Here is a 24,926-nt window from a genome sequence, read left to right as displayed (position 1 = left end):
CAGGGGGTGAGGTTCAGAGGGGGGAAGTACTGGGAGCACTGGCTTTGGGATATGTTCATCAGAGCAGAGCCACTGGGTGGAGCCCCTTAAACTCCAGCCTGTACCTCTGCCTGAGCTCCAGGACACCGTGAGGAGCGCTGGGCCCAGGAAAAGTGCAGTGCTGCTTCTGGGGCCTCAGTGTGTGTCGGGGCTGGGGAGTCACTTGGCTCTCTGGGCTCCTCCTTGTTGGCCTTCCCCATTGCTTCAGACCTGGATGAGCCATCCAGACAAGGTCCAGCTAGTCTTCAGGAGCAGCTTGCTGGACAGGCATTTAGTGCCCTTGCTGAGGCCGTGGGCCCATCCGGATCTCCTGTGCACAACGGGGAGAAGGAAGCTACACGTGTCTCTGTCCGGGTTGGGCAGGGATGGCTGAGGGGAAATGAGTGTGGCTGGAGGACTAAGGGTGGCTTCTCAATCACCGGAGGCTGCCAGGGCTGGTGGAGCCAACACTCATCCTTCAAAATGGGCCTTAGAGTTAGAGACTCACAGGTTGTAGCTGAGGATGTCAGGCCATGAAAATGCCAGGTCCCAACATGGAACGTAACAATGACTACTATTTGAGGACCAACTACGGCGTGTCAGAGGCTGTGGAAGGGCTTGGTGAATAGTCTCTCACTGGCTCCCCACAAGCGTCTGTGACATTGAGGCTATTATCCTCATTTGATGGCTGGCTGGACATCAGCCTTAAGGGTCTAAGTGACTTTCTCAAGGTCGTACAACTGGATAGTGGTGGAGTTGGACCAAAAAAATCAGTTCTGTCTGATTTAAGTCCAGTGTGATCAGGACTGGCCACCCTGACAGGTGGCTGCCTCCTTACGGGGAGTGCTGCTGGACATGATGGGGACAGGTACAGGAGACATGGGGCTGGCCACCATGAGCTACTAACCTAAGCCTGAGCATCACCGGGGCCCGACACATGGCACAGTTGGAAGAGGTGATTGAGGGGAGATTAATGAAGGCGCTGTTTACAAAGGTTTGTAAAGAGTTAAACCAAAAAGGCAGCACACTTAAGGATGGGGGTGGGGGGATTTTACCACCGTAGGCCTGAAGGACAAGGGTTGGCTCCGTGTTATCAGAAATGGCTGCAGAAAGAGCCAGCACCCTCTGCAGCTCAGCAGGGAGCAGCTGGGATATACCCCCAGCTCCTCACTGCCCATACCCTCCGGCTCCCCTGGTGAGGGGCCCAGTCACAGTGGTCTATAAGGTCTGCCTCCTGGGACAAGTGGAGTAGAAAAGGGTGGTGAATGGATCTGGAGGAGCAAGTGAAGACTCCCCCTTACCTGCTGGACTGGGTGAAGGAGGCACCTGGCCTTCTTGTGTCTGTATTTCCCACGCGTCTAGCACAGGGCCTGAGTATGTGTTGGGAGAACCCAACATCTTCTTTTCCCGGAAGTCTATCCTCCCACTGTGGGTTGAATTGTGTCCATCCCAAAAAGGATTCACCGAAGTCTTAACCTCACAATGTGACCTTATTTGGAAATAGGGTCATTGTGGACTCAGTCAGTTAAGATGAGGTCATACTGAAATAGGGTGCTGTCCTTGTAAGATGGGCCATGTAAGGACATGGAGAGAATGCTGTGTGATGACAGCAGCAGAGCCTGCAGTGATGCAACTGCAAACCAAGGATTGTGGGCAGACCACCAGAAGTTAGGAAGACTCAAGGAAGGATTCTCCCCTTCAGGTTAGAGGGGGCACATGGCCCTGCTAACACCTTGAATTTGGACTTTTAACCTCCAAAACAGTGAGACAGTACATTTCTGTTGTTTTAAGCCACCTAGATTGTGGTTCTTTGTTATAGCAGAATTTCCATCTTTTATGAGTGAAAAGCATTTTCAGGGTACAAGTGTATAAACTGTGAAGTCACCATAGGACCAAGGCAGGCCTGGGGGTTCAGGAGGCAGAGGGTCTGCCCCAGCTACAGAGGTCCCCTTTTTCTTTCTTTCTTCTTTCTTTCTTTCTTTCTTCTTTCTTTCTTTCTTTCTTTCTTTCTTCCTTCTTCTTCTTCTTCTTCTTCCTTCTTCCTTTCTTCCTTTCTTCCTTCTTCCTTTCTTCTTTCTTTCTTCCTTTCTCCTTCTTCCTTTCTTCCTTTCTTCCTTTCTTCCTTCTTCCTTTCTTCCTTTCTTCCTTTCTTCCTTCTTCCTTCCTTCCTTCCTTCTCCTTTCCTTCCTTCCTCCTTCTCCTTCTTCCTTCCTTCCTTCCTTCCTTCCTTCCTTCCTTCCTTCCTTCCTTCCTTCCTTCCTTCCTTTTGTTCTTTCTTTCTTTATAAAAAATATATTTTTATTAATTTCAAAGAGGAAGGGAGAGGGAGAGAGAGAGAAACATCAATGATGAGAGAGAATCATCGATCGACTGCCTCCTGCACGCTCCCTACTGGGAATTGAGTCCACAACTCAGGCATGTGCCCTTGACCAGAATCAAACCTGGGACCCTTCAGTCTGCAGGCCGACACTCCATCCACTGAGCCAAACCAGCTATGCTCTTGCCATGTTTCTTAGAGACCAGTCTAAGAACAGGAGCCAGAGTGACCCTCTGAGACCACAGAGGAGAGAGACCCTCACAAGCCACAAAGGAAGCCTGAGGCTGAGCTGGGCAGAGAAGGCAGCCCTTCTGAGGCTGATCCCCCGCCCATTCCAGCTCCCAGAGGAAGAGGTCATGCCCTGACTCCATGCTCTGGTCAGCTTCCCTGGGATCCGTGCTTGGCAGAGCCCTGGGAGGGAGGGGCATCAGAACCGTGCCCCTGGGCCTCCCCACTTGTTCATGGGCTGTGCCCCCTGTGAACCAAGACCAGATCTAGAGCCGTCCCAGTCCTTAAGACACATTTCTATGCTATGACCCATCCAAGTGCAGCTTCCTTCTATTTACGATAATTAATTGCACCTTGGAAAATAAAAGAAACAGAAGGAGAAGGGTGTGGTGGGGAGGGCTGCGTTGATCTGTGTGTGCTTTAAAAGAGCAAATTTCACAGTTTGTATTTATAATCCGAGTGCCTGTTCTGTCTCATTCAGTCAGTCAGCCATTCAGCAGATGGGTTGGCCGGGCTCATTCAGTTTACTCAGGCTTGTTTCTCTTCCCCACCGGCCACTATTACACATCAATCAATGGAGACATCTACTAGGCGCTCTCTTCGCCTAGCGTTTTACACTTGGCAAAGACAGTAAATACATGTTAGTGCATTGAGTGTTTTCAAGAATGTACAGAGCATCTTTCTGGGTATGGTCACTCATGGCTGCAGGAGGGAAGGCCCCTCTCTCCCTGAGAAGATCAGGCTTGTACACTCAGACACAGCTTGATTTGCTCATCAGTTGTGGAGTGGGACTTGAACTCAGGTCTCTGGAGTTGATTGAGCATTTATGCTGTATGGGGATTCCCTAGAAAGGTGGCTGAAGGGCCTCACTGTGGTCAGGGTGCCAAGCACCAGCACAGTCTAGATTGGGAGTGGGGAGACTATCTTACACATATTTTATTACTGCCAATGTGGACTCAGTCCTAGGGCAGGTGTGTGTGTGTGTGTGTGAAAGGGGTGGTCTCAGTGCCAGCCAGGGGCTGGGAAGGAAGGAGGAAGTACCAGCTGCATGGCAGGCTCTGTACACCTGTCATTTTATTCGGCGTTCATAACTGTCCCTGGGATCCCCCCTTCCTGCCATTCACTGAGGCTGTAATTGTAGATTTATCTGTATGGTTATTTGATTAAGTTCTGCTTCCCCGCTTGCCTGCAAGCTCCCTGAGGGCTGGATGTCTGTCTGTTCCCTGTCTCTGTGGCTGCACAGTGTTCGCTCCGCCTGAGGCAGCTGCTCAGACAGCCTGTGGTGAATGGATACCAGAGCCCCTTTATGCCCCCGTCTTTCAGCCCCTCTTCCATCGATCCCAACCCTTTGGGAAGGCCAGTGTGGCTTCCAGGCTTCAGGAGTTCCGCGGCCACGAGGGCAGCACAGGGCGATGCTGGTAGGGCTGCACTGGTCCTTCTCCTCTTGGAAGTCCCTGGACTCACCTTGTCAAATACACATGAGGCACTGCTCCAAGAGCTCTGGGAACCACATTCCATTTGTATATGTTGTTGTAGATTGTTACCACGACAGAAGGATGTTGTAAATATTTTCAGCTGAATGTCTGAATAATGCCTCTCCAAAAAGAATGGCAGAGCTGTAAGGAGAGGTTTATTTTTCTCTCTTTCACCGTGATGGATATCTAATTCATCCCAAATGTCAATACATCCCAAGGTGCCAGTCCAGACAGAAAAAGGAAGTGCCTACAGACCCAGGTGGCAGCTGCCTCTTCCTTCTCTTGGACCCAGCCCCACCACCCGGAGCCTAGGCAGTGTCCCCCACCCCCACCCCCACCCCCACCCTGGTTGGAGGGGATATCCTGAGGGTTTCCATATCAAACCCAATGCAGGGAAATTGCTCCCTGGGAAATGGGGTCTCTCTGCCAGGCTTCTTATGCACCCCATCCTTCTCAGGTTCTTGCCAGGCCAGCTCTTGCCAGAAGCTCCCTTCTTTCTCCCCTTGTGACCTCCCATCCTCTCCTGCGCACAGGCTCCCGCTTCATCCTGTCCACCGGTCTCCGCCCCTTCCCTTGGTGTCTCTGTCACCTCTTTCCCAAGAGCCAAAGGAGCTCTCTATTGTACCCTCCCCACCACTGCGCGCCTCTGGGCAGGGGACTCCAGTGTCTTCCTTTGCCTGCACACAGCGTGATGCTCCCTGTTGGACGGGCCCGCATGTTCCCTTCATGCAGAAGAACCCTCTCCCTTCCCGTGAGCTTTCCAGTTCCCTTCTCATGGGCTCAGCCAGAATAGGATGCCAAGTGTGACTTGGCTTCTTGTCCCCCACCCCCACCCCCACCTTCAGGCCTCGATGGTGAGTCCCTCTCTGGCACCCACTGCTCTGAACCACAGCTATATCCTCAGTGTATGTTACTCCCTGGTCTTTACAACAATGTAAGGAAGAGGGTAAACGAGATATCATTAGATACTTAATGTCATTGATTCTTATAGATATCTTATAAGCATTTCACAGATACCATCATTAGCTTCTTTTCATAGTTAAGGAAGCTGAAGCTTGGAGTGATTAAATCATAGTAATAACGGCCTATGGTTTGCAGTGCCTTGTCTCACGCAGTCCCCCCCGCCCCGCCCTCACCCCCCACAGTCCTGTGTAGTAGCTAGCGCTAGCCCTACTCTAAAGATGAGTAGGGAGGGAAGGGGAGAGGGAGAGGGAGAGAGAGGAAGAGGAGGGGGGGAGAGGACAGAGAGATTGTCCCAAAGTAGTGGAAGTGGGGCCTGCACCCAGCTCACCCGCATCAGTGGCCTCTCTCCATTCGGTGTGAGTGCCCTTCCCAGCTCTCCTCCTGTGGGCAGTGAGTGCATCCCCCAGAGGGAGAAGCCAGGCTGTGGGTGTGGGGCCCAGAGTCCTGTTCCCTGTAGACATCAGATCTGACAGCAGCACATGCACCTCCAGCTGGTTTGGTCCCCACGCCCCTGTTTGAGAGCAGAAGTGATGGTAAATATTTAATTGTGCTTCCACCATAACTTTCTGCCAGGACTCTCAATATGCTTTATAAATGCAAATGAGCGCACGTTTCCTCTCCGGGGAGATGTAAACCTCCTCAAATCACTTTTATGCAGCCCCCACCAGAGTGTAATGCCATCATCAGGCGCTATCTGTGCCAGGAAAGAAATGGCCCTTAATCATATCGAGTGGATGGTTTACGGTTTCGTGGCCTCTGTCTCCACGGCGGGCGGGATGCGGAGGCACAGATACCTCTCCCCGTAACTTCGGTCCACCAGCGTGGCTGGAAAGCATTATTGAGAAACAGATTCAATTACAGCCCTTGAGCAGGTGACTATGAATATAATGAAAACTTAGATTGTATTCATGGGCTTCGCAGAACAAACCCGTCTTTGGAAGGTTAGGAGTGAAAGCTGATTCTTATTTTTGATCTGGACTCTCTTTTTCTTGCTGCCCGTGTTGTGTCCTCCACCTGTTCACGGCTACTTCCACATGATCCTGAGGTTGAGGGGGTGCATTATGCTGGGAGCTTTTGTGGCATTTTGGCTTCATGAGCAAGGCCCTCCTTACCCCAGGGTCACGGCAGAGGTCCTGGAAGCCCAGGTCTGCCTGGCAGGCAGCGGGCTGGGATGTGAGGCTATGGGCGCCAGCGGGGAGGCTCTGAGAACCTGTAGAAGGCACTGCACATTTCCGTGCCCTGGTCCCTAACGCTGCCACATGGGTTTGGTGGCTCCTGCCTCAGGCCCACCTGGCAGAGGCATTTTAATCACGAAGATGAATTTCTTCGGAGCCTCATGGAGTGTCTTCTGAGAAGTGTATTATGTAAATTCGGTGTGTCATTATGATCATTATTAGTGCTGTGAAGTGGAGATGAGGGGGAGAGGGAGGGCTGCTCCATGCAGGGATCGGCCTCCCCAGCTGTCAAAGAATCAGAGGAGAAAACACACTCGAGGAGTCTGTGCCACTTCTGGTGCTCCCTCAGATGTTCACGAGGTCTGACTCTCAATCAAAACCCAAACTCAAGTGGGCAAGAACAGGCAGCCTGCTTTACCTACCTTACTCCCTTCGGTTGCAGTTAGAAAACCGGTGCCAGCGTGTGGCAGAAATATCATCTAGGCCACACATAGGGTATGTACTTGTGGAGGAGGGTGCCTTGCTGGTCCTGTTGGCTCCTGCCCACATGGGCCCCTGTTGAGATACCCTGTACCCTATCTGACCCTTGCTCACTGTCCATGCAGGTCACCCCTGGGACATTCCAGGCCCCCTTCATTAGACCCTGTTCAGATCCTAAGTCTCCATCTGTGTCATGTCAGCTTGTGGGGTCACTTGCTGCTGCGTCACCACATTGGGGTGCTGGATGTCCATGTCCCTTTCACCTCAAAAGATTCCTACCATTATCTCTTCTCTGGGATTGAGCGCTGGGAGGTGAGAGCAAAGGGAACCCCCTTCTCCACACAGCTCCTCATTCATCACTTCTACTTTCATTCCCTTGGTCTTGCCCGTGGGTTTGTTCCCAAACCTTTGATTTATGCCAGGTGTCCTTCCCTTTCCTAAGGAGCCAAGATTTTATAGCCCTGCATTCTTCATTCCTATCTCCCATCTCCCACCCGAAGCAGTGAGCAGAGACTGGCTGGTCACGTGAGGTGGAGGGAGGGCTGTTCAGGAGCAAAAGGAACAGGGGAAGGAAAAACCAAAACGGCCGCATGTTGTATATTCTCATTTGCTGAGCGGGTAGGATGTGCTGTGCCGGTTCCTTGGATACATGCCCCGGGACACCAGGTGGATAGGACACCACCACCAGCCCATACAGCACCACTGTGTGCATTTAAAAGGTGATCCTCTGAACAACTAGATATACACAGGAAAAACACACACACAATTGTATATTTGATTCATACCTTCTGCCGTAAGCAAAAATGAACTCAGAAGAGATCATAGACCTAGGTAAGAGAAAGCTCTTTGTCACCTTGGGTTAAGCAAAGGTTTCTCCGATATGACACCAAACCATAAAAGACAAAGCTGATAAATTAGACTTCATCAAAACTTAAAATTTCTGTTTGTTGAAAGACGTGGATAAAAGAATGCCACAGAATAGGAGAAAATATTTGCAAAGCATGCATCTGATAAAGGACTTGTATGCAGAATATATAAAGAACTTACCAAACTCGGTAAAAAGAAAACAAATCACCCCATTTAAAAATGGAAAAAGACTGAACAGACCCTTCACCCCCAAAGTATACAAATGGCAAATAAGCATGTGAAAAGATGTTTATTATTATTCATCATTAAGGACATGGAAATTAAAACCACAATGAGATACCACCACATACCTATTAAAATGGCTGGAACTTAAAATGACTGACGATGCCAGTGTGGTGAGGATGTGGAGGACTGTCTCTCTCCTACTCTCTCACGTACTAGCCCTGAACTGGAAAGAGCAGGTAACTGGGGAGTGAAATTGCAGTGTGCCTATACAATGGGATACTACTCAGCAATAAAAAGGAATGAACTATTGATATAAAGCCAGTAAAAAAAAATATATATGTACTACGTGATTCTATTTATGTAAAATTCTAGAAAATGCCAATTAATCGATGGTGACAGAGAGCAGATCTGTCATTGCCTGGAGACAGTGAGAGGGTGGGGCAGGGACAGGAGGGAAGGAGGGATCACCCAGGGACAAGGAAACTTCTGGAAATGATGGATATATTTATCATCCTGATTGTGGTGATGGTTTCACAGGTGTAAATATATGTCAGAACTTCTCAAAATTGTACACCTTGATTATGTGCTGTTAATTGTATGTCATTTCTACCTTAATAAAGCTGTTAAAGAAACAAAGAGGCCGTGGGTTTGCTGATCAGGAGCTGGTGGGCCGCCTTTGGGGAGCAGTCTCTATTAAGAGGTCGGGGCAGGGGGGACAGTCAATAATAAACTGAAGAGAAAAAAGAAAAACATGCCCTGTTCTCAGGACATGTTACTGCTACCTTCCAGAAATCTGTTGTAATAAACACCAGCACTGTGGTCACCATATGGCACCTGGTGATCTTGGCGTGTGTACTGTAGCGACCCCGATGGCCCAAGAGTCAGGGTGTCTGTCCTTCACTTAATGGCCTGAGAGAGTGGTAACCAGGAAGCAGACCACTGGGGTCTGACGTGTGCATTTGTGTTCTGGGTGAGCCCCCAATAGAGTCTTGGGAAAGAAGGTCAGCATGTATCTGGGTTCAGGGGGCAAAGGGACCTGCAGGAGGGCCAAGTATTGGGAGAGTGGTTGGGGCCAGAGGAGGGAAGTCACCTAAGGATGTCAACACAGATGCCTGAAGGGGAGGCAGAGGAGAGGAGGGCGGGATGGACAGGTGCGATTGAGGAGCAGCCCAGTGGGGAGGAAGAGTGCAGAAAGAGGTGGCTACTGGGCCTGCATGGCCCTGGAAGAGCCTCTAGGGAAAGTATTGATGGAAGAAGCTGTGTCTTAGGTATAAAATGGTGGGTGGATAGATGACTTCATCCCACATGGGTGGTTTGAGGTCATTGGGGGTGAGAGCTGCGGACCTGGCATCGGAGACCGGAGGCCTGCCCAGCTCTGTACTGAGCTGCATGGTCCTGGCAGACCTCTCTCCTTCTCTGCTTCACAGAGGCGCCCACGGCTCCTGGCACTGACATTCTGCTCATAAGTAGCTTCATGGACACAAAGGCCACTGTCCAGTGATCCTTCCGACTGACCAGATCTTCTCTTTTTGATCCACAGAAACGTTAATGGACACCAGGACGGCTACCGCAGAGCTGGGGTGGACAGCCAATCCCACATCTGGGGTGAGTGTCAGACCCTCCATCCTTCAATCCTCTGGTAGTCCTGGGCCTGTAGGATGGCTGGGCGGGGGGAGGTGGGGGGAGGAGGTGGAAGCAGCACCTGCCTAAAGTAGTACCTTTGTGGGGTGGAATGTAGGTGTGAATGGCTGTGTACACTGCCCCCCACAGAGAGACAAACCAGGACTCTCAGGCTGACCATCTCTTAACAAAATGACAAAGTTCTTCAGGGAGCTGGCTCCTAGGTGGCTGGGCCATGCCTGTGTGGGAATGGTGGCAGTGGCTGCCAGTGATCTGGGGCAGATCAGAGCTCTGAGATGCCCATGGAGCTGCCAGGAGGGTAAGGGCATGAGGAGGAGCTGGTGTTAAGAAAGGCCGTGCTCTCTTCACCTGGAGCTTGCCTTAAAGAGATGCTCTTCATTCATTAGCTCAGTGTTCATGCGCCTGGCCAGACCCCTTAGCTACAAAACTGGACCATCCTTGAGGAGATCATGGCCTCCTGGGGGACCACCAAGTTCACAAAGAAGCTGAAGTACATCTCTTATTTGTGGCAGTAGAGAGATTAACAGGCAGGTGAGGGCACAGAGCTGGGAGTGAGAGACTTTGGAGGGAGACAAGGAGCCTTTACGAGCTGGGTCTTAGAGAATGAGCCTGATCGGTGGTGAACAGGCAGTCTGCGGAGTAGGAGGAATAGTTGATCAAAGGGATTGAGTCATGAAAAGACAGGAGAGAAGAGTCTGCTCTGGGGCATGGCAGGGTGTTGCCAGTTCTGAGCTGGACCAGGTGTAGGTTGGAAGGTGGCAGGTAGAACAGGGCTGTGACGGCCACTGGATTTATCCTGTAGGCAATGAAGAGATCCTGGGCAAGAGAACAAAATAGTCACACTTGCTGATAAGATTGGGAGAACAGTTGAGATAAAAGCATTTAAGAGACTCTTTCAGCTGTCTTGCCTGGGTCAGAGGAGTCTAAATTAAAACGGTACTCAGAGGGCAGGTCGAGTGAAGCTAAGGAGGAAACATTGGCAGCATTTGGCAATGGATGGACTGTCAGGGGAGAGGGAGGAGTTGGAGATGAAGTGCCAGTGCCTGGCCTGGAGGACTGACTAGCCGCAGGGCTTCATCACAAAGGGAGAGGATGGAGGGGTGAGTGAGCTCTTCATCCCAGCGAAGGGGTGAACCGGCTGGGGCAGGGTGGCCTAGCTTTGACATCTGTCCTGACCCTCCTGTCTCTCCCTGTCTTTGGAAACCTCTGCTCAGGGCCAAGAATTGCTTTGTACCCCGTGATGCACATCCTGTCCCAACAGGACCAGTTCTGCTGTAGGGACAATTCTAACTGGGCCATTCAGGTAGCAGGGCAGTCCTGACCTCATCTGTGCATACTCCCCGGGCTCTTGCCTTTCCTGGGTCCCAGTCCCCAGAATTTAGAGAAACGCACTGCCCCAGGTGCAAGCATCATGCCTTGGGGTGGGAGGACAAGGACTAGGATGAGCTGGGTGGGGCGGGGCAAAGGAAATCCTGCGGGGAACACTAGCTAAGGAGGGAGCCCTTCCCATTTCTACTGGGGACTTTATGCAAAGCTGATGAGGTGGCAACTTTTCAGGTTGCCTGGGTATTAAGAACTTGCCACTCTTACAAATTATTTTATTGTTTGAAGGTTTGTATGTTTTCACAAGGCATTGGCATGATTTATGGTTATTAATTTACCCCTTGATTTAAAGAAGACACACCACCTGTCTTCTTTAAACTTCTGATCTCCCTTCCCAAGAAAGATTGTCCTTTAGGAAAACATTCAAAGTCAAGCAATGCTCTTTAGAGACAGCAGCTGGCTGAACTGTTCCCTGCTTGCTCTCCCCCCCGCTGCCACCTCCCACCCCCGCTGGTTAGCAGTCACTGCTCAGCTGCAGATCCCTGAGGTCCTCCCTTTTCTCTCCGGGACATATATGTGTGTACATATATGGGTTTGTGTATATGTATATATATGTGTGTGTATGTATGTATGTGTGTACTAGTGTATGCGTGTGTGCACATATGGGTGTATATATATCTTTATATGTGTAAGTGTATATGTATATGTATATGTGTGTGTCTGTTTATGTATGTGTGTGTGTGAAGTTAAATGAGCTGATTTTATGGTATGCCTCTGTAGGCAGTTCCTAGAGTTCTAGAAATATCTTAAATGATGGGAAGGTATTGGACTAAGTGGAGAACTTCCAGGGGAGGTTCCACTGTGAAGGGAATACCCCATTTGAATGTCGGTGTTTGGTACATTAACTTCCAACAGAGAAATGTGCCCATGGAAGCAGGCACACTGAGGCCTTATGGGATAGCCACCATAACATTGTTATGGTGGCTATCATAACATAGCCAATCATAACGTTGTTATGGTGGCTATCATATCATAGCCAATCATAACATGGCAGAGCATCTTCAGAGCCTTTTTGGCATATAGTGAGCAGCAGGAGGGGCAGGCTGGCCCTCATCCTGGATTGAGAGGAAGGATCAAGAACAATGCTTCCATTCCAAGCCCTCTCACTGTCTCCCTCTGTTCTCCTCCTGGACAGCCGCCTTCGAATCTGTGAATACACCAGTGGCTGCCAAGTGTGTGTCCCTGACCCAGGCTCATGTATCCAACTGCCGCATCTCTCACTGGATGCTCACAGGCATGTCACCCTCAACATGGCCCAAGCAGAATTCACCCTCCTCTCCTTCCCCGCTTTCCCCCCACATGGGCTCCATATGAGCGCATTGTAAATGCCAGAAACTGGAGCCACTCTTGACTTCTCCTTTATCATCTTCAGGCCTCATCTCACTCAGGCCATCCTCAGGAATGCCTTTGCTGCACCCCTGACCACATTGGTTCTCCCATCACAGGCCCTCTGCATAGCACCTTTCACAGTTGCTACTTCACAGCTCTATGTGTTAGTATTGGACTCATTTCTTTCCTTCCCCCCCCCCCACCTCTTACCCCCCGCCCCCCCCACCCCCCCGCCAGCTATGCTGTAACCTCCAAGGTGTCTAGGACTCTTCCTGTTTGTTCACCGTGGGAAACTGGCACCTAGTTCACTACCTGATAATGTATATTTGTTGAAAGTTTCTGACTTGGGCAAGTAGGGTGCTGATGGTGCCATTCTTGAAGATGAGGAATCTACGTAGAGGAACACGCTTCGGTGGGAAGAGGCTGAGTTCAGTATTGGACCTATTGAGTTTGAGGTGACTTTGGGGCACCCACAGAGAGGAGTGCTGTCACATCTGACTCACGGGCAATGGGGTTAGAAGGCAGCCCCACAACAAAGGGAGGAGGACCTGTGACTGCACTCTCCCAGGGAGAGTGGATGGAGGGAGAACAGTTGACAGCTTTGGATGGATAGTCTTCATTGAAGTATCACATAGAGCAAGAGAAGCCTGAAGGGGGACTAAGAAGGTATCGCCCAGAGGCAGGAGAAAACCAAGAGGTGGACCCTCATAGAAGCCAAGGGAAAAGAGTGTCAAAGAGGAAGAGGGGACAGAAGAGGAAAATGCTGTTGGCACTAAATGTCTCCACTGGGCTTGGTCCAGAAAGGGGCAAAGACCCGTCCCAGAAAGGGGGCAAAGACCCCAGGTTGTCCTCTGCAGTCAGGATCCCATACATGCTTGCTTAGGATGGAGAAGGGTGGGTGTGCATTGTTCTGGTAGCCTGGGGATTGATGACTCATGTGGAGGGTTTCAGAAGGGACAGGAGTAGGGAACCAGAAAGCAGAGTTGAAGAGTCAGCAGGAGGCGAGGCTATGGAGACAGTCTGTGAAGCGGGGAGACAGCGCATGAAAGACAGGAAGGGTGGCACAGGGGGGCTGTGGGTGCATTTGCCTTTCTGGGGAAGGAACTCTTTTTGTTGTTGTTGAAAGAGCAGGATAGAGATAAGGTGCCTACAGAGAGATCCGAATACTCAGGTGTGGTGACAGAAAATTTTTTCAACTTCCTATCTTCTCTCTGAGGTTGGAGGCAAGGTTCAGAGAATGAAGGGTGGGGAGTCTTGGGTAGCAGGTTTTAGGAAGGTGGACAAGATTGGAAGTGACTGCTACTGTTGGAGAGGGGGAGAGGGGCTGCATGTTTAGAAGGAACATGGCTGGGAGTAGGGCCTAGTTGTGGCTGCAGGCTCTGTTCAGTTGTATGACTGTACCTGGAGGAGGTGTGGCAGTGGAATCATCCTTGGTTATACAAGAATGGTGGGCTGGAGGGGTAAGGGGCTGAGGACATTGGTGAGAGGAGATAGGCATCTTGTATCATGGCATCTACCCAATAAAAAGAGTGAAACCAGCCCTGGCCAGTGTGGGTCATCTAATACCTGAAGATTGCAGGTTCAATTCCTAATCAGGGCACATACCCAGGTTTTGGGTTCTATCCCTGGTGGGAGGTAAATGGAGGCAGCCAGTAGATGTTTCTCTTCTACATCCGTGTTTCTCTCTGTCCCTCTCTCTTCCTCTCTCTCTCTTAAAAAAACATCAGTAGAAACATATCCTTGGATTTAAAAAGAAGAAGAGTGAAACCCGGAGGGAATGACCGTTGTGACAAAATACAGGGCCCAGACAGAGGTGTCAGTGAGACTGGAGCAGGACAGAGGCCGTGGCTTGAGTCGGGCTTGGATATAAGACACAGAGTACTTCTGGGTGATGAAAAGGTCTGGCGAGCAGGGTCAGGGTCAGGCATTGAGAAGCCAGGAGGCTGGGTGGGTGGCCCACATCTTCCTGGGACCCAGTGGGGAAGAGATGGGGCTCCCCATCCCAGCAAGTGGGCAAAGACCCAGGTTGTATACATGCACGCTTAGGATAGAGAAGTGTGAGTGTGCATTGTTCTGGTAGCCTGGGGATTCCCAGGGAACTGGGTTTGCCTCATCCATAGTTCTGTCCAGGGGCCCTGCTGACATTGCAATGAACCCTACCCACACTGCAGGGCCTGTGAAGTGGGCTCCCCAGGGAGAGAGAGGCCAAGGGGCTCTTCCTTTTATGAGGCTCATTGGGTATCTTCATTGCTGTACTTGAGAACTGCCAGATATGGGAAGGGGGGTTGGACTGCCCACCCACACATAGCCCACAAACTGTTTTCAGTTATATTGCTGCAAAGTGGATCATAACATTACCGGTGAGAAACAGAAAGGATTTATGCTCAAATGTAAAATGTTGCTTTATAGTCTAATTGCAGTTCTAATTTAAAGCCTTTTGGTTTAACCTGAATCAGAGGCCACTGGTGAGCAGAGGGGCAAAGTAATGAATACATGTATAATGTATGTATTCAATGCCAGGGAGGGGCTCAGCTCCTACCAGAAGGCACCCTGGGGACCCTCACTGGTGGCCCTGGTGACTCCTCCCTTGGGCTGGCTTCAGTTACTTCTCCCAAACCTGGTCAGCCCTACTCTAGAATGTTCCCTGACCTTCAGGAGCTCTGGGCAGTGGGGGAGTTCAGTGAGGTTCCATGGTAAATAGTGCCGTGCCCAGGCACGGGCAGCACTTGGTAAGGGTTGCACAGTCCCCTCTCACCAGTCTGCCCCAGTTTCAAGGTGCTGCCTGCCCCCCTCTGCTCTTCCTTTTCCCTGACCCTCCCTGCATCACTCTGTTCCCTCAGGTGCCTCATCTCCTGGGGAGCCCTCCTGGAGGCTACTTCCCACCAGGTGCCCTCTTCCCAGCACACTGTTTAGCTCTCATGTGTTGATGTGTGGTCTCTCCCACTGGCCAGAGAATGCAGCATCCCTGTGTCCCCAGTGCCCAGTCCAGCACTGGCCTAGCAAGGCACAGGTTCCAGTAAAAGTTTGTTGGCCAAATACATGAGGATGGTCCAGAGCATTCTTGAGCATTCTCTGCATTTCCGATGCAGGGGTCTGAATTTAGGGGTTGCTCAATTTCGATTTATTGTAGCCCTCTCAACACCCATGTGGTTATGAATATCTTTTTAAAGAGCTTGATTATGTAAATAGAGCCACCTTTCCTGAGACCAGCATGACAAGGAGACCAGGACACCACCTGAAAATCCCAGTTACTTGCAGACATGGGCTGTGATGGATTAGAAAGGCAAGCCTAGGTCTCTCTAATAGTGAGGTTTATTCTACTTGCTTATTGGAAATCCAAACCCAAAGTTCTTTTACTTTCCAAGAGTTTTGCCAGGGCTCACTGGCTTTTGCCACCTGGGTCACCGATGGTCTCTGTGTGTGTTGGTTCCTGTGCCTGTGGGACATGTGACTTAAGTGTAAACATCTCCTTGATTTATCTTCAAAGAGCTCTCCACGGGCTCGCAGATGCCAGTGCTGTCTGTGCTGCCCTTTGGAACCACCTTCCCGACCTGTGACAGAGGCTGTTCACTGCTGTATCACTGGCAAGTCTTCCTCAGGGGAAGTGGGATTCAACAGAGGGAAAATGGAAAGGAATCCAGAGCCATGCCTGATGAGCCTTCAGGATGAGCAAGCCATTGTGCATGTGTGTGTTCTGTGTGTGTGTGTGTGTTGTGTGTGTGTGTATGTGTGTATGAGTATATGTGTGTGTACATATATGGGTTTGTGTACATGTATATATGTGTGTGTGTATGTTTGTGTGTACTAGTATATGTGTGTGTGCACATATGGGTGTGTATATATCTTTATATGTATATGTATATGTGTGTGTCTGTTTATGTGTGTGTGTGTGTGTATGTGTGTATGAGTATATGTGTGTTTACATATATGGGTTTGTGTATATGTATATATATGTGTGTGTGTATGTATGTGTGTACTAGTATATGTGTGTGTGCACATATGGGTGTGTATATATCTTTATATGTATATGTATATGTGTGTATGTGTGTGTGTGTGTGTGTGAAGTTAAATGAGCTGATTTTATGGTATGCCTCTGTAGGCAGTTCCTAGAGTTCTAGAAATATCTTAAATGATGGGAAGATATTGGACTAAGTGGAGAACTTCCAGGGGAGGCCACTGTGAAGGGAATACCCCATTTGAATGTCGGTGTTTGGTACATTAACTTCCAACACAGAAACGTGCCCATGGAAGCAGGCACACTGAGGCCTTATGGGATAGCCACCAGTTATCCATGTGTGGACCCTCCTGGCCACTTGACCGCCATGCCTGGGTGTCTCCTCTTCCCTGTCCGTCAGACCCTCCAGGCACCCTCACCAGCTGCCCACACCATGAGAATAAGCAAAGCACATTCAGGAGAGAAATCCACTCTAATAACACCCCAGTCGTTCCAAGGCCAAGCAAAATCAATTGGAATTTATCTGGTCTGATGGGTGAGAAGTTGATGGAGGAGCAGTGAAGGCTCCAGACCATGTATCACATAAACCAGAGCCGGTCCCAGCTCTGTAGCTCCCTGGCTGTGTGACAGTGGGCCAGTCTTTTAGACTCTCTCAGGAGTTTCCTCCTCTGCTCAACGGGGTAGGGATGGTGACTATTCCGTATATGAAACAACATGGGTAAAAAGTTTTCCTCAGTAAACACTAGACCTAATCCTCGGGAGGACTGGAATTTCTCTTTTCTTCCTTTGATGACTCAATCATGCTAAGTAAGACAGCAAAGCCTGAGCTAAATTAGGCAAATCCAAGAGAAGTTTAGGTCTGGGCAAAGCGATTTGGTGAATGGAGTTTTGTGGTATTTGAATTTCAGGCTGTGCCAGGGGCAGGCAGACAAAGGGGGCCTGCGTTGGTCATCCTCTCTCAGGCTGGTACTACCACCTGGGACTGGGGAGCCTTTGTCCTGGTCGCTGGTTGCTGGAAGCCACACTTTTGTATCAGTCAAGGCTTTCTGGTGGTCAGTGACAGAAAAGCACAACTCTCAACCTTCAAGGAAGTATCTTGGCTTCTGCAACTGAATGGTCCGGGGCTCAGGGGGCTGCATGTGTTGGCTGGTCTAGATCCTTAGGATCCATTTCTCTTTCTCCATCCCTACTCTTTTTTCTCGCTCTCTTTTCCCATCCCCTTTCTCCTTTCTACTCCCATGGTGTTGGCTCCAGGCTGAGCCTCCTCTTGGTCAGAAGAAATCTGCAGCAGCTCCAGCCCTCACAACCATATCCCCTGGGGAAGAACAAACACCTCCTCCTGGTCCCCCCAGCAGAAGCCCTGGGATTAGCTCTGAGTGGACCTGGCTGGCTTGGCTGGAATCCCATGCCCTCAGAACCAGTCCCTGCAGCCAGGAAAAACAAGGCCCTGGTTGCTCCTCTCGTGTCCTTTGCTGTGCGGAGCCTACCAGCACCCTGGGGGCTGAGGGGTGGAAAGGAGCAATTTCCCGGAAGGAATCAGGATATAGGTGCCAGAAAGATGAGTAGATGGCAGGTAGGGAAAGTGAAAATCTAATTCTGTATCCTGAGCCCTAAGTGCTTTACATACAAGCATGCATGCATTCATCCTTACAACAGCCCCACTTTCCAGAGGAGGAAACTAGAGGTTGAGAGTTGTGCTTTTCTGTCACTGACCACCAGAAAGCCCTGCCTGATACGAAAGTGTAGCTTCCAAGCACAGAGCAGCTGTTAAATTATCGGCGGTGACATGGCTGGAAAGAGCCAGCACTGGCATTTAACCTCCTACAGGCTGCTCCCCTGTTGACAACCCTGCTGTCCCACCTGTCCCAGTAATATCCTGCTCTCCACGCTGTCTGCAGGGGGTGGCTCCACAAGGAGCTCCCAGGTTGAGTTGCTACGGGCTCCTTAGCTTCAGACTCAGTATCTAAAAGGTTTGTTCTCATGGTAGGAGACATGGCTGGTATCCCTTTCCTGAGCTGTTACCCAGGAATTAGTACTGCTGTCACAAGGAAGAAGCCCTGCCTCCCAGGGGGTGGGCCTCTGACCTCCCTGCCAGTCTCGCCTCCCTTCCCGCCCCTGCCCTCTTCAGGTAAACCACGGAGATAAGTCAGGGCTCCCCGCCCTGGGCCCCCGCCCGCTCTTTATCTTGTTCTCTCACTACCCAAAGGCCTGTAATTAGGAGACATTAGCAGGCTCAAAACAGCTTTCATACCTGAAACATCCTCTGTAATTGCACTCAGCAGTGCTCTTCCCTGGCTATTAATGTCACTTTTATGAAGCAATGAGGAACAAAACACCCCGAGGCACTTAAAACATTTTTTTTATATAATACTTGTCTTTTACCAATGGAAGTTTAAAATCACCTGCCTGATGGAGACAGTGACAGACAAACGCACGGGGGGCTCAGGATGAGAGCCGTGGAGGCGGGGCCCTGGGGAGATGGGAGGTGGTCCCTGAGATTGGAGCTCTGGGAAGACTGTGATGGCCTTGGGGTGGGTTGGGTGAGGCTGGGTGGATCCCTAGGGGTGGAGAGGTGGGCCAGGTGAGCAGCTAGGGCACCGTTCTGCCTGGCCTCACCATTTGTGCTTGCTGTCTCAGGGGGTGTTTATATGAGATCTTTTTGTGGACACCTGTGTGCCTTTAATAGAGAGGTGAATAGAATGTTACAGATGACCAGTGTCATTGAGTAGTGTGTTAATTGTTACGTTGGCTGCAGAAATACATTGGGTATGACTGTGTATATGTGTGGATGTGTCGGGGGGAGATATGGGTGGAAGGGAGAGAGACTGATGGAGGGAAAGCTGCTTCTCCAGCTGCTGTATTAATGAATTTTGGGAGTTGTGGTAGTTCACCAGTCTCACTGTCTGGCAGATTTATTTTCTTGCTCTTGGAAATGGCTCTGACTCATCAGCAGAACAGGAGATCTTTCTGCCCATAGAGTCCGGGAGGGAGCCCCAGGGGTCACCCAGCCTCCTTCTCCCTCTCCGAGGCAGGCTTAACCCTCATTTGCCTGGACAGACAGGTGCTTTCCTCTTCTCTAAAACTTTCCCGGACCACATCCCTTAGCGCAACCCTGGAAACCTTTTTCCCACTGCAAGTGAGCCTGAGGATCAACTGCCTGAGGACAACTCTTCTCACATTGAAGCTGGGAATGGCTGCCAGGACCCGGAAGAAATCAGGGCTCCTGACACAGGAACCAGGATGGAGCTGAGGAGGGTCAGCAGGGCCTGTTGCCCTGAGAGCCTGAACTCCTAGCTCCCTCACAGTGGTTTCCTTGGTGAAGGAAAGAGGTGTATTAGTGGGGAAGACAAAGCATTAGAAGGAAGGCAAGGCAGAGTTAAGAGGCCTAGAAAGGAGGAGCAGGAGGAAAACAGGTGAAGAAGCAGGCATCAAGGTGGGCAGAAGACATACTGGGAAGAAGACATATGGGGAGCCTGAGCCTGGGTCAGAGGGACAAGGCTGGCCTTGGATGATGCCTTTGTAACTTGCTTCCAGTTACAAAGTGTGGGGATAATTTGGCCTAACCCTCACTGCACTTTGTAGTATAAAAGAGCAAGCACAGGGTTTAGAATCTAATGTCCTGGGTATGTTTCCATTTTCCTCTAAGTTCTTTTAACTTCTCTGAGCCCATTTTCTGCCTCTATCACAAGGGTAACAGAAGACCTTGCTTTTAGAGTGGTTGGCAGGATTATAGTGTGTTAACCTTCTTCGAAAACTCTAAAGCTCAGTGAATACTGCTTGCTCTGCCTGGCCGGTGTGGGTCAGTGGTTGAGGGTCAACCTAGGAACCAAGAGGCCAAGGTTCGATTCCCGGTCAGGGCACATGCCTGGGCTGTGGGCTTGATCCCCAGTAGGGGGTGTTCAGGAGGCAGCCGATCAATGATGTTTCTCTCTCATCGATGTTTCTCTCTCTCCCTCTTCCTTCCTCTCCCTATAAAAGTCAATACAAACTTTTTTTTTTTAAACCTGCTTGCCCTGACTTGGCCTCAGGGTTGCAATGACACATGTTTGAAGGACTTCACTTGCATGGGATGAAGATGGGAACTGATTGAGGGGGCCCTGAGATACAAAATCTAGTGATTCTGTTAGGTTGTGGCTCTTGCATGAATATCCTCAGAGGTGCACCCTGTGACTAAGAACAGTGTTGTTATTAATAATGGCGATAACTACTGCTACTACTGGTTACCAATAATAAAGTGCTCACTGTGTACCAGGCACTGAATGTTACTTGTATTAACCCCCTGAATTCCCACCAGGCCCCTGGCAGCCAGGTGGTACTTCTCCCAGTTTACAGAGCAGACACTGAGAGTTGGGATGATTATCCAAAAATCACAGGACTGCTCAGGGATTCCACTGAGACTGACCCCGGACCTGTCTGACCATAAAGCTCACTCTGTACCTCTGCCCCCGAAGAAGTGTAAGGAAAGCATGTCACATATATCATCCAGAAACCAGAGGCTGGGGCAAGGAGAAGCACTTTTCTCAGTTTCTAGAAAGGGAGCGGGTAAGTTTGAAGCCAGGTGTCACTGAGTGGTACATGTGATAAGCACCCCCTGAATTGTGTTTTGAAGCAAGCTATACTGGGAGAGGCAGAGTGGGTGCTTTGTGATGTGTGGGATTTGGGGACAGAGAATAGCAGGAGCCTGGAAGGGGAGGCCCCACTCCCAGAGCAGGTGAGGCCTCGCCAGGGATCCAGAGAAGGACACAGAGGGTACCTGGGGATGGCCGGCTCCAGGCAGTGATGGAGGAGCCTCTGGTCAGCACCCGTCCCCAGGCCTTGGCAAATGTTTAGGAAGTGAAAACTCCTGGGAAGGAAGAGACATGAAGTGGCCTCAACAAGCTGCTTTGTCCCGTCCTATGGCCTCAGAGTCAGGTCTGCTGAACCAGCCTGTCCTCCATTTGAGTTGCTCCTCTGTTGATAAATGGGGGGTTTAGTCCTGGCAGAGCCTCATCGCCATGTGCACTGTCCCGTTCACCACTCTTTCTGGTGGAGACAGTCACGTCCAACACATTTTCCCATGTCACAAAGGACATGAAAGAGGTTGGAGTCAAGATTCAAACTAATCTTGCTGATTGAGAACTCTGCCTTCAAACGAACACAGTTGGTGGTAAGGGTCTGCATTGGCAATTAGGTGCAAGCAGTGCATTGTGCAGCGAGGAGCCAGGGTTGAGCCAGGTGAGCAGTGTCTCAGGTAGTGGGGACTTTTGTGTGCTGGCCACTCCTGGGGATGGACCAGAGAATGCAGGTTCAGGAAAGGCCAGACTGAGCTGGTGGCCCCACTGTGTGCTCTGCTGGCTTGAGCACATCTGCTACGATGGGTTTATTCTGGGAGCTGGATTTTAAAAGGGAGATTGGAAAACCTGAAGTGTGCCCAGTGGGGGGTGACCAGTGATCATGTCATTCAAAGAATGTCTGTGGACCAGGGAACCTCAGCCCAGAGATGAGCTGCAGCAGAGTCCAGGAGGCAAAGGGGTGAGAGCAAAGGGCTCCCCAGGCTTCCCAGGACCAAGCGAGCTTCAGCAGCTGCAGTGCCAGGAAAACGTCCCCTGCCTGGGTCAGACACAGTGGCCACATTGCCACAATTGAGGAGGAGTATGGACAGGATAGAGGGGTATGTGTCTCCTTCCAGGCCAGATTTGATTGTTTTGCACCCTGATGGAGGATTCTCCCCAATCCTGAGAATGGAATGAAGCCAAGAGCTCCTCTAGCAAGGCCAGCCTCTTTCTCTCCTCATGGCCCGCTCTTGTCTCCAGGACCTCTCCAGCTGCCACAGACAGCTTGGCCCACGTGCAGTCAAAACTCTGCATTCATGGAACCAGGAGCCCATTTTCCCAGCCTCCAATGCAGTGTGGTGGCCCAGCTTCAGCCAGCCCCTGCTCTGCGTTCTGAGCAGAGATACCTCCAAGCTGAAGGGATGTGTGATCAGTCTCTATCCCAGGGGTAGCTCTGCTCCTAGTCACTGGAGCCCAGGCCTGGGCAGAACAGAATCAGGAGGTGGGGGCCTGGGGCCCGCAGCTCCCGCCCCTGCCTTGTACGACAAGGCCTTGTTGGGCAGCAGTGAGGACCACATTCAATCCACAGCTTAAGATAATCGCATGTGTGAGGCCCTGGGATAATGACAGCTGAATACCCTGCCACTGTTGCCATAGTGACCAGCTAAGCACTGATTCCCTCCTTTTTTTTCTTTCTTATTTTCTGGGTCTCCTTGTTATAGGGCTAGCTGGTGGGGTGTGTGTGTGTGAGGGGGGGAGTGAATTTGGGAAATGGGAAAGAGGAGGAAAGGGGGAGGGGAGACCCAGAGGGACAGCCCATTATATTCTCCTTAAATACCCCAGCTGGGGGTGTTTTAAATCTCAACAGAGACTGAGAGAAACAGTGTCTTAATCCCCAGCTCCCTGTGAATTATTTAAAGGGATCTTGTCAGAAGGATGAATTTGTCACTGTTGCAGTGTCAACAGCAGCAGCAGCTGTCATAAGGCTGAAGACCCCACTCCAGGCAGGGCCTGGCACAAACTGCTGCTTCCTGGTGGAAGTGACAGTGGCCTGGAGCTGTGGACAAGGAGCCCCTCCTGAGGCACAAGCCTGCAGTGTTTGCCTGGCGAGCTGGCAGAGACCTGGGTGTGAAATGTACCAGGATGTAGAGAGATGTGCACCATCTGGACTCCAGGCCTGGCTGGCCTCGCCCTCGATTAACAGGGCTCCTACAGCCCAGGGCCCTGGGATCTCTGAGCAGTGAAGGATGCCCACCCTGGGCAGGAGTGGGCAGAGCAGACCAGTTGGCAGAGATATGCAGCATTTGATGGGTGGGCACACAGGCCCCACCTGGGCCAGAGCCAACACTCCCTCCTACACACACACACACACACACACACACACACACACTCTAGTACACACATATGCACATGTGCACACATTGCAAATGATGAACAGGTACAGACAACCAGGCAGACAGGAGCGAGTCACGGATCACACATCATGGGAGGAGAGCCGAGGGAAAGTGACCATGCTGAGAGACAGGCTAAGTACGCATGTGCTTCTGGAGGGCCAATACCCATAATGACTGAGTCACAGGGGTCTCTTACTCAGATCTAGTACTTTCCATGTATTATCACATGTAACCCTCACAGCCACCCTGTGAGAGGGTAGGTAGGTAATATTAGAGGGGGAAACTGAGGCTCCAGAGGTCTGAAGACTCGCCCTGGTCACATAGCTGGGTCAGGCTGACTCCAGCGTCTGTGACTGGGACTCCTGTGCTAAGCCAGGGGTCCCCCTGACCTCCAGTGTTCAGGGTTAGGCCGGGTGACAGCAGTGCTTCTTAATCCCAGCCCTTTTATAACCTCCTTCCCAGCAATCCAGACATATTCTACTTGGGACCCTTTGTCCCACGCCCACCTCAATAAAGCATTTCTTGCATTTTCCCACCATCTAAGTTTCCAAAAGGATTTTGTGGAGACTGCACTGGGAAACAATGAATATGTGTTTTCCATAGTCTAGTTATTTCCATAGTCTCAGTGTGTTGCTCACCCCCATCCTGGGGAGTGAGTGAAGAAATAGTTAGGGAATCATTGCTTTGTGCCTCTGCAGCAAGCATGTCAAACTCAAAGGCTAACACCGGCCAAATAAATGAGGCACGTGGCCTGCGGGCCACGAGTTTGACATGGTTGCTCTGCAGTGTGGTTACCCTATCAAGGCTTTGGGCTTTCAAAAGCAGTGTCCTGGCCCAAGTCTGAGCTCAGCTCTTTGGCACACTACATGGGGCCATGGTAACGAATGGGGGGTGGGAGCATTCGTGTCCTCCTAGCCTGGTACATCTGGGAGGTAAATTTAGCCTATTAGGGGGCAAGCTGGTGCTCAGAGTTCTCAGGGGAGTTATTGAGTAAATGCTGCCTTGGTTGGTTGGTATACTAAACGGTAGATCCCTCTGGACTTGTAGGAATTTATGCCCACAGACCACATTTCACATTTTAATTAGCCCTCTTGCTTGTCTAATATCCCGGTTCTTTCAGGCTCAGGCAGATGTCTGCATGGGAGCTGCATCCTCGGAGTGGGCTGATCAGCCCAGCCCAAGCCACCTGCTGCAGGCTCGGTGGAGTTGCGTGCTGCTTGGGCCTCAGTGGGCTTCTTGTTCCGAGAGGCAGCCATCTCCACTGGGGGACCTGAACCTGGTGTCTGGGCTTCCCCTGATTGGGCAAGACCAGGGAAGTTCCTTTATGGTCCCACTGGGCAAGGACTGTTTGCGACATAGCAGGTTCCCTCACACAGCAGCTTCTGCCTAAATGCAGACCGCTGAAGGGGACCAAAGCCTGTGAGCTGTGTCCAGTTTTGTCTTCTTGTGGTCTGAGCTGGTGGCTGACAGTGGCCCAGAGACTGCCTGATTGGGAGAAGAGAGTCCACCCTGAAGCCCGCCCAGAAGGAGCTGGGAGGGGGCTGCTGGCTCCCTCTGGGTCTGTAAGGAGACAGTGTGTGACCCTTTCCTCAAGGTGTTCTGCTGACCAAAGGGCGGAGTTATTTATCTAAGATAAAGCAGGTGATTTCCACACCCTGGTACGTCAACTAGAGGTGGATCCCCAGGTTAACATAACAGTGATGATGCTGAGAGTAGTGGTGATAATTGGTACTTCGTGAGTGGTAGTTACCTGCAGGCACCACACTAGATGAGTTACTTTCCTGGTCGTCAGTCCTCGTGATACCCTGCAAGGTAAATAGTATTTTGTAGACAAATGAAGCTCAGAAAGATGTTGTGGTCACAGAGCTATAACTGGCAGAGGTGCAGGTCCACCTGCCCAGCAACTCTCTCGCCTCCCCCCTCCCCCCCCCTCCCCCCGCCCCCA

The 24,926-nt window shown here is 50.9% G+C and overlaps 1 protein-coding gene across 1 annotated transcript in view; it reads left to right on the top strand.

Annotated features, from left to right (window-relative positions):
• EPHB1 (EPH receptor B1) overlaps positions 1-24,926 on the top strand; it is a 407,554-nt gene that overhangs the window by 113,429 nt on the left and 269,199 nt on the right. Inside the window, exon 2 of the mRNA XM_036332515.1 lies at positions 9,289-9,353. Within this exon, the coding sequence (XP_036188408.1) occupies positions 9,289-9,353 (65 nt within the window). The remainder of the gene's footprint in view (positions 1-9,288; positions 9,354-24,926) is intronic.

The sequence above is a fragment of the Myotis myotis genome, unplaced genomic scaffold (assembly GCF_014108235.1).
Source record: "Myotis myotis isolate mMyoMyo1 unplaced genomic scaffold, mMyoMyo1.p scaffold_m19_p_13, whole genome shotgun sequence".
Lineage (NCBI taxonomy): Eukaryota > Metazoa > Chordata > Mammalia > Chiroptera > Vespertilionidae > Myotis > Myotis myotis.
This window is presented reverse-complemented; position numbering and strand designations above follow the sequence as displayed.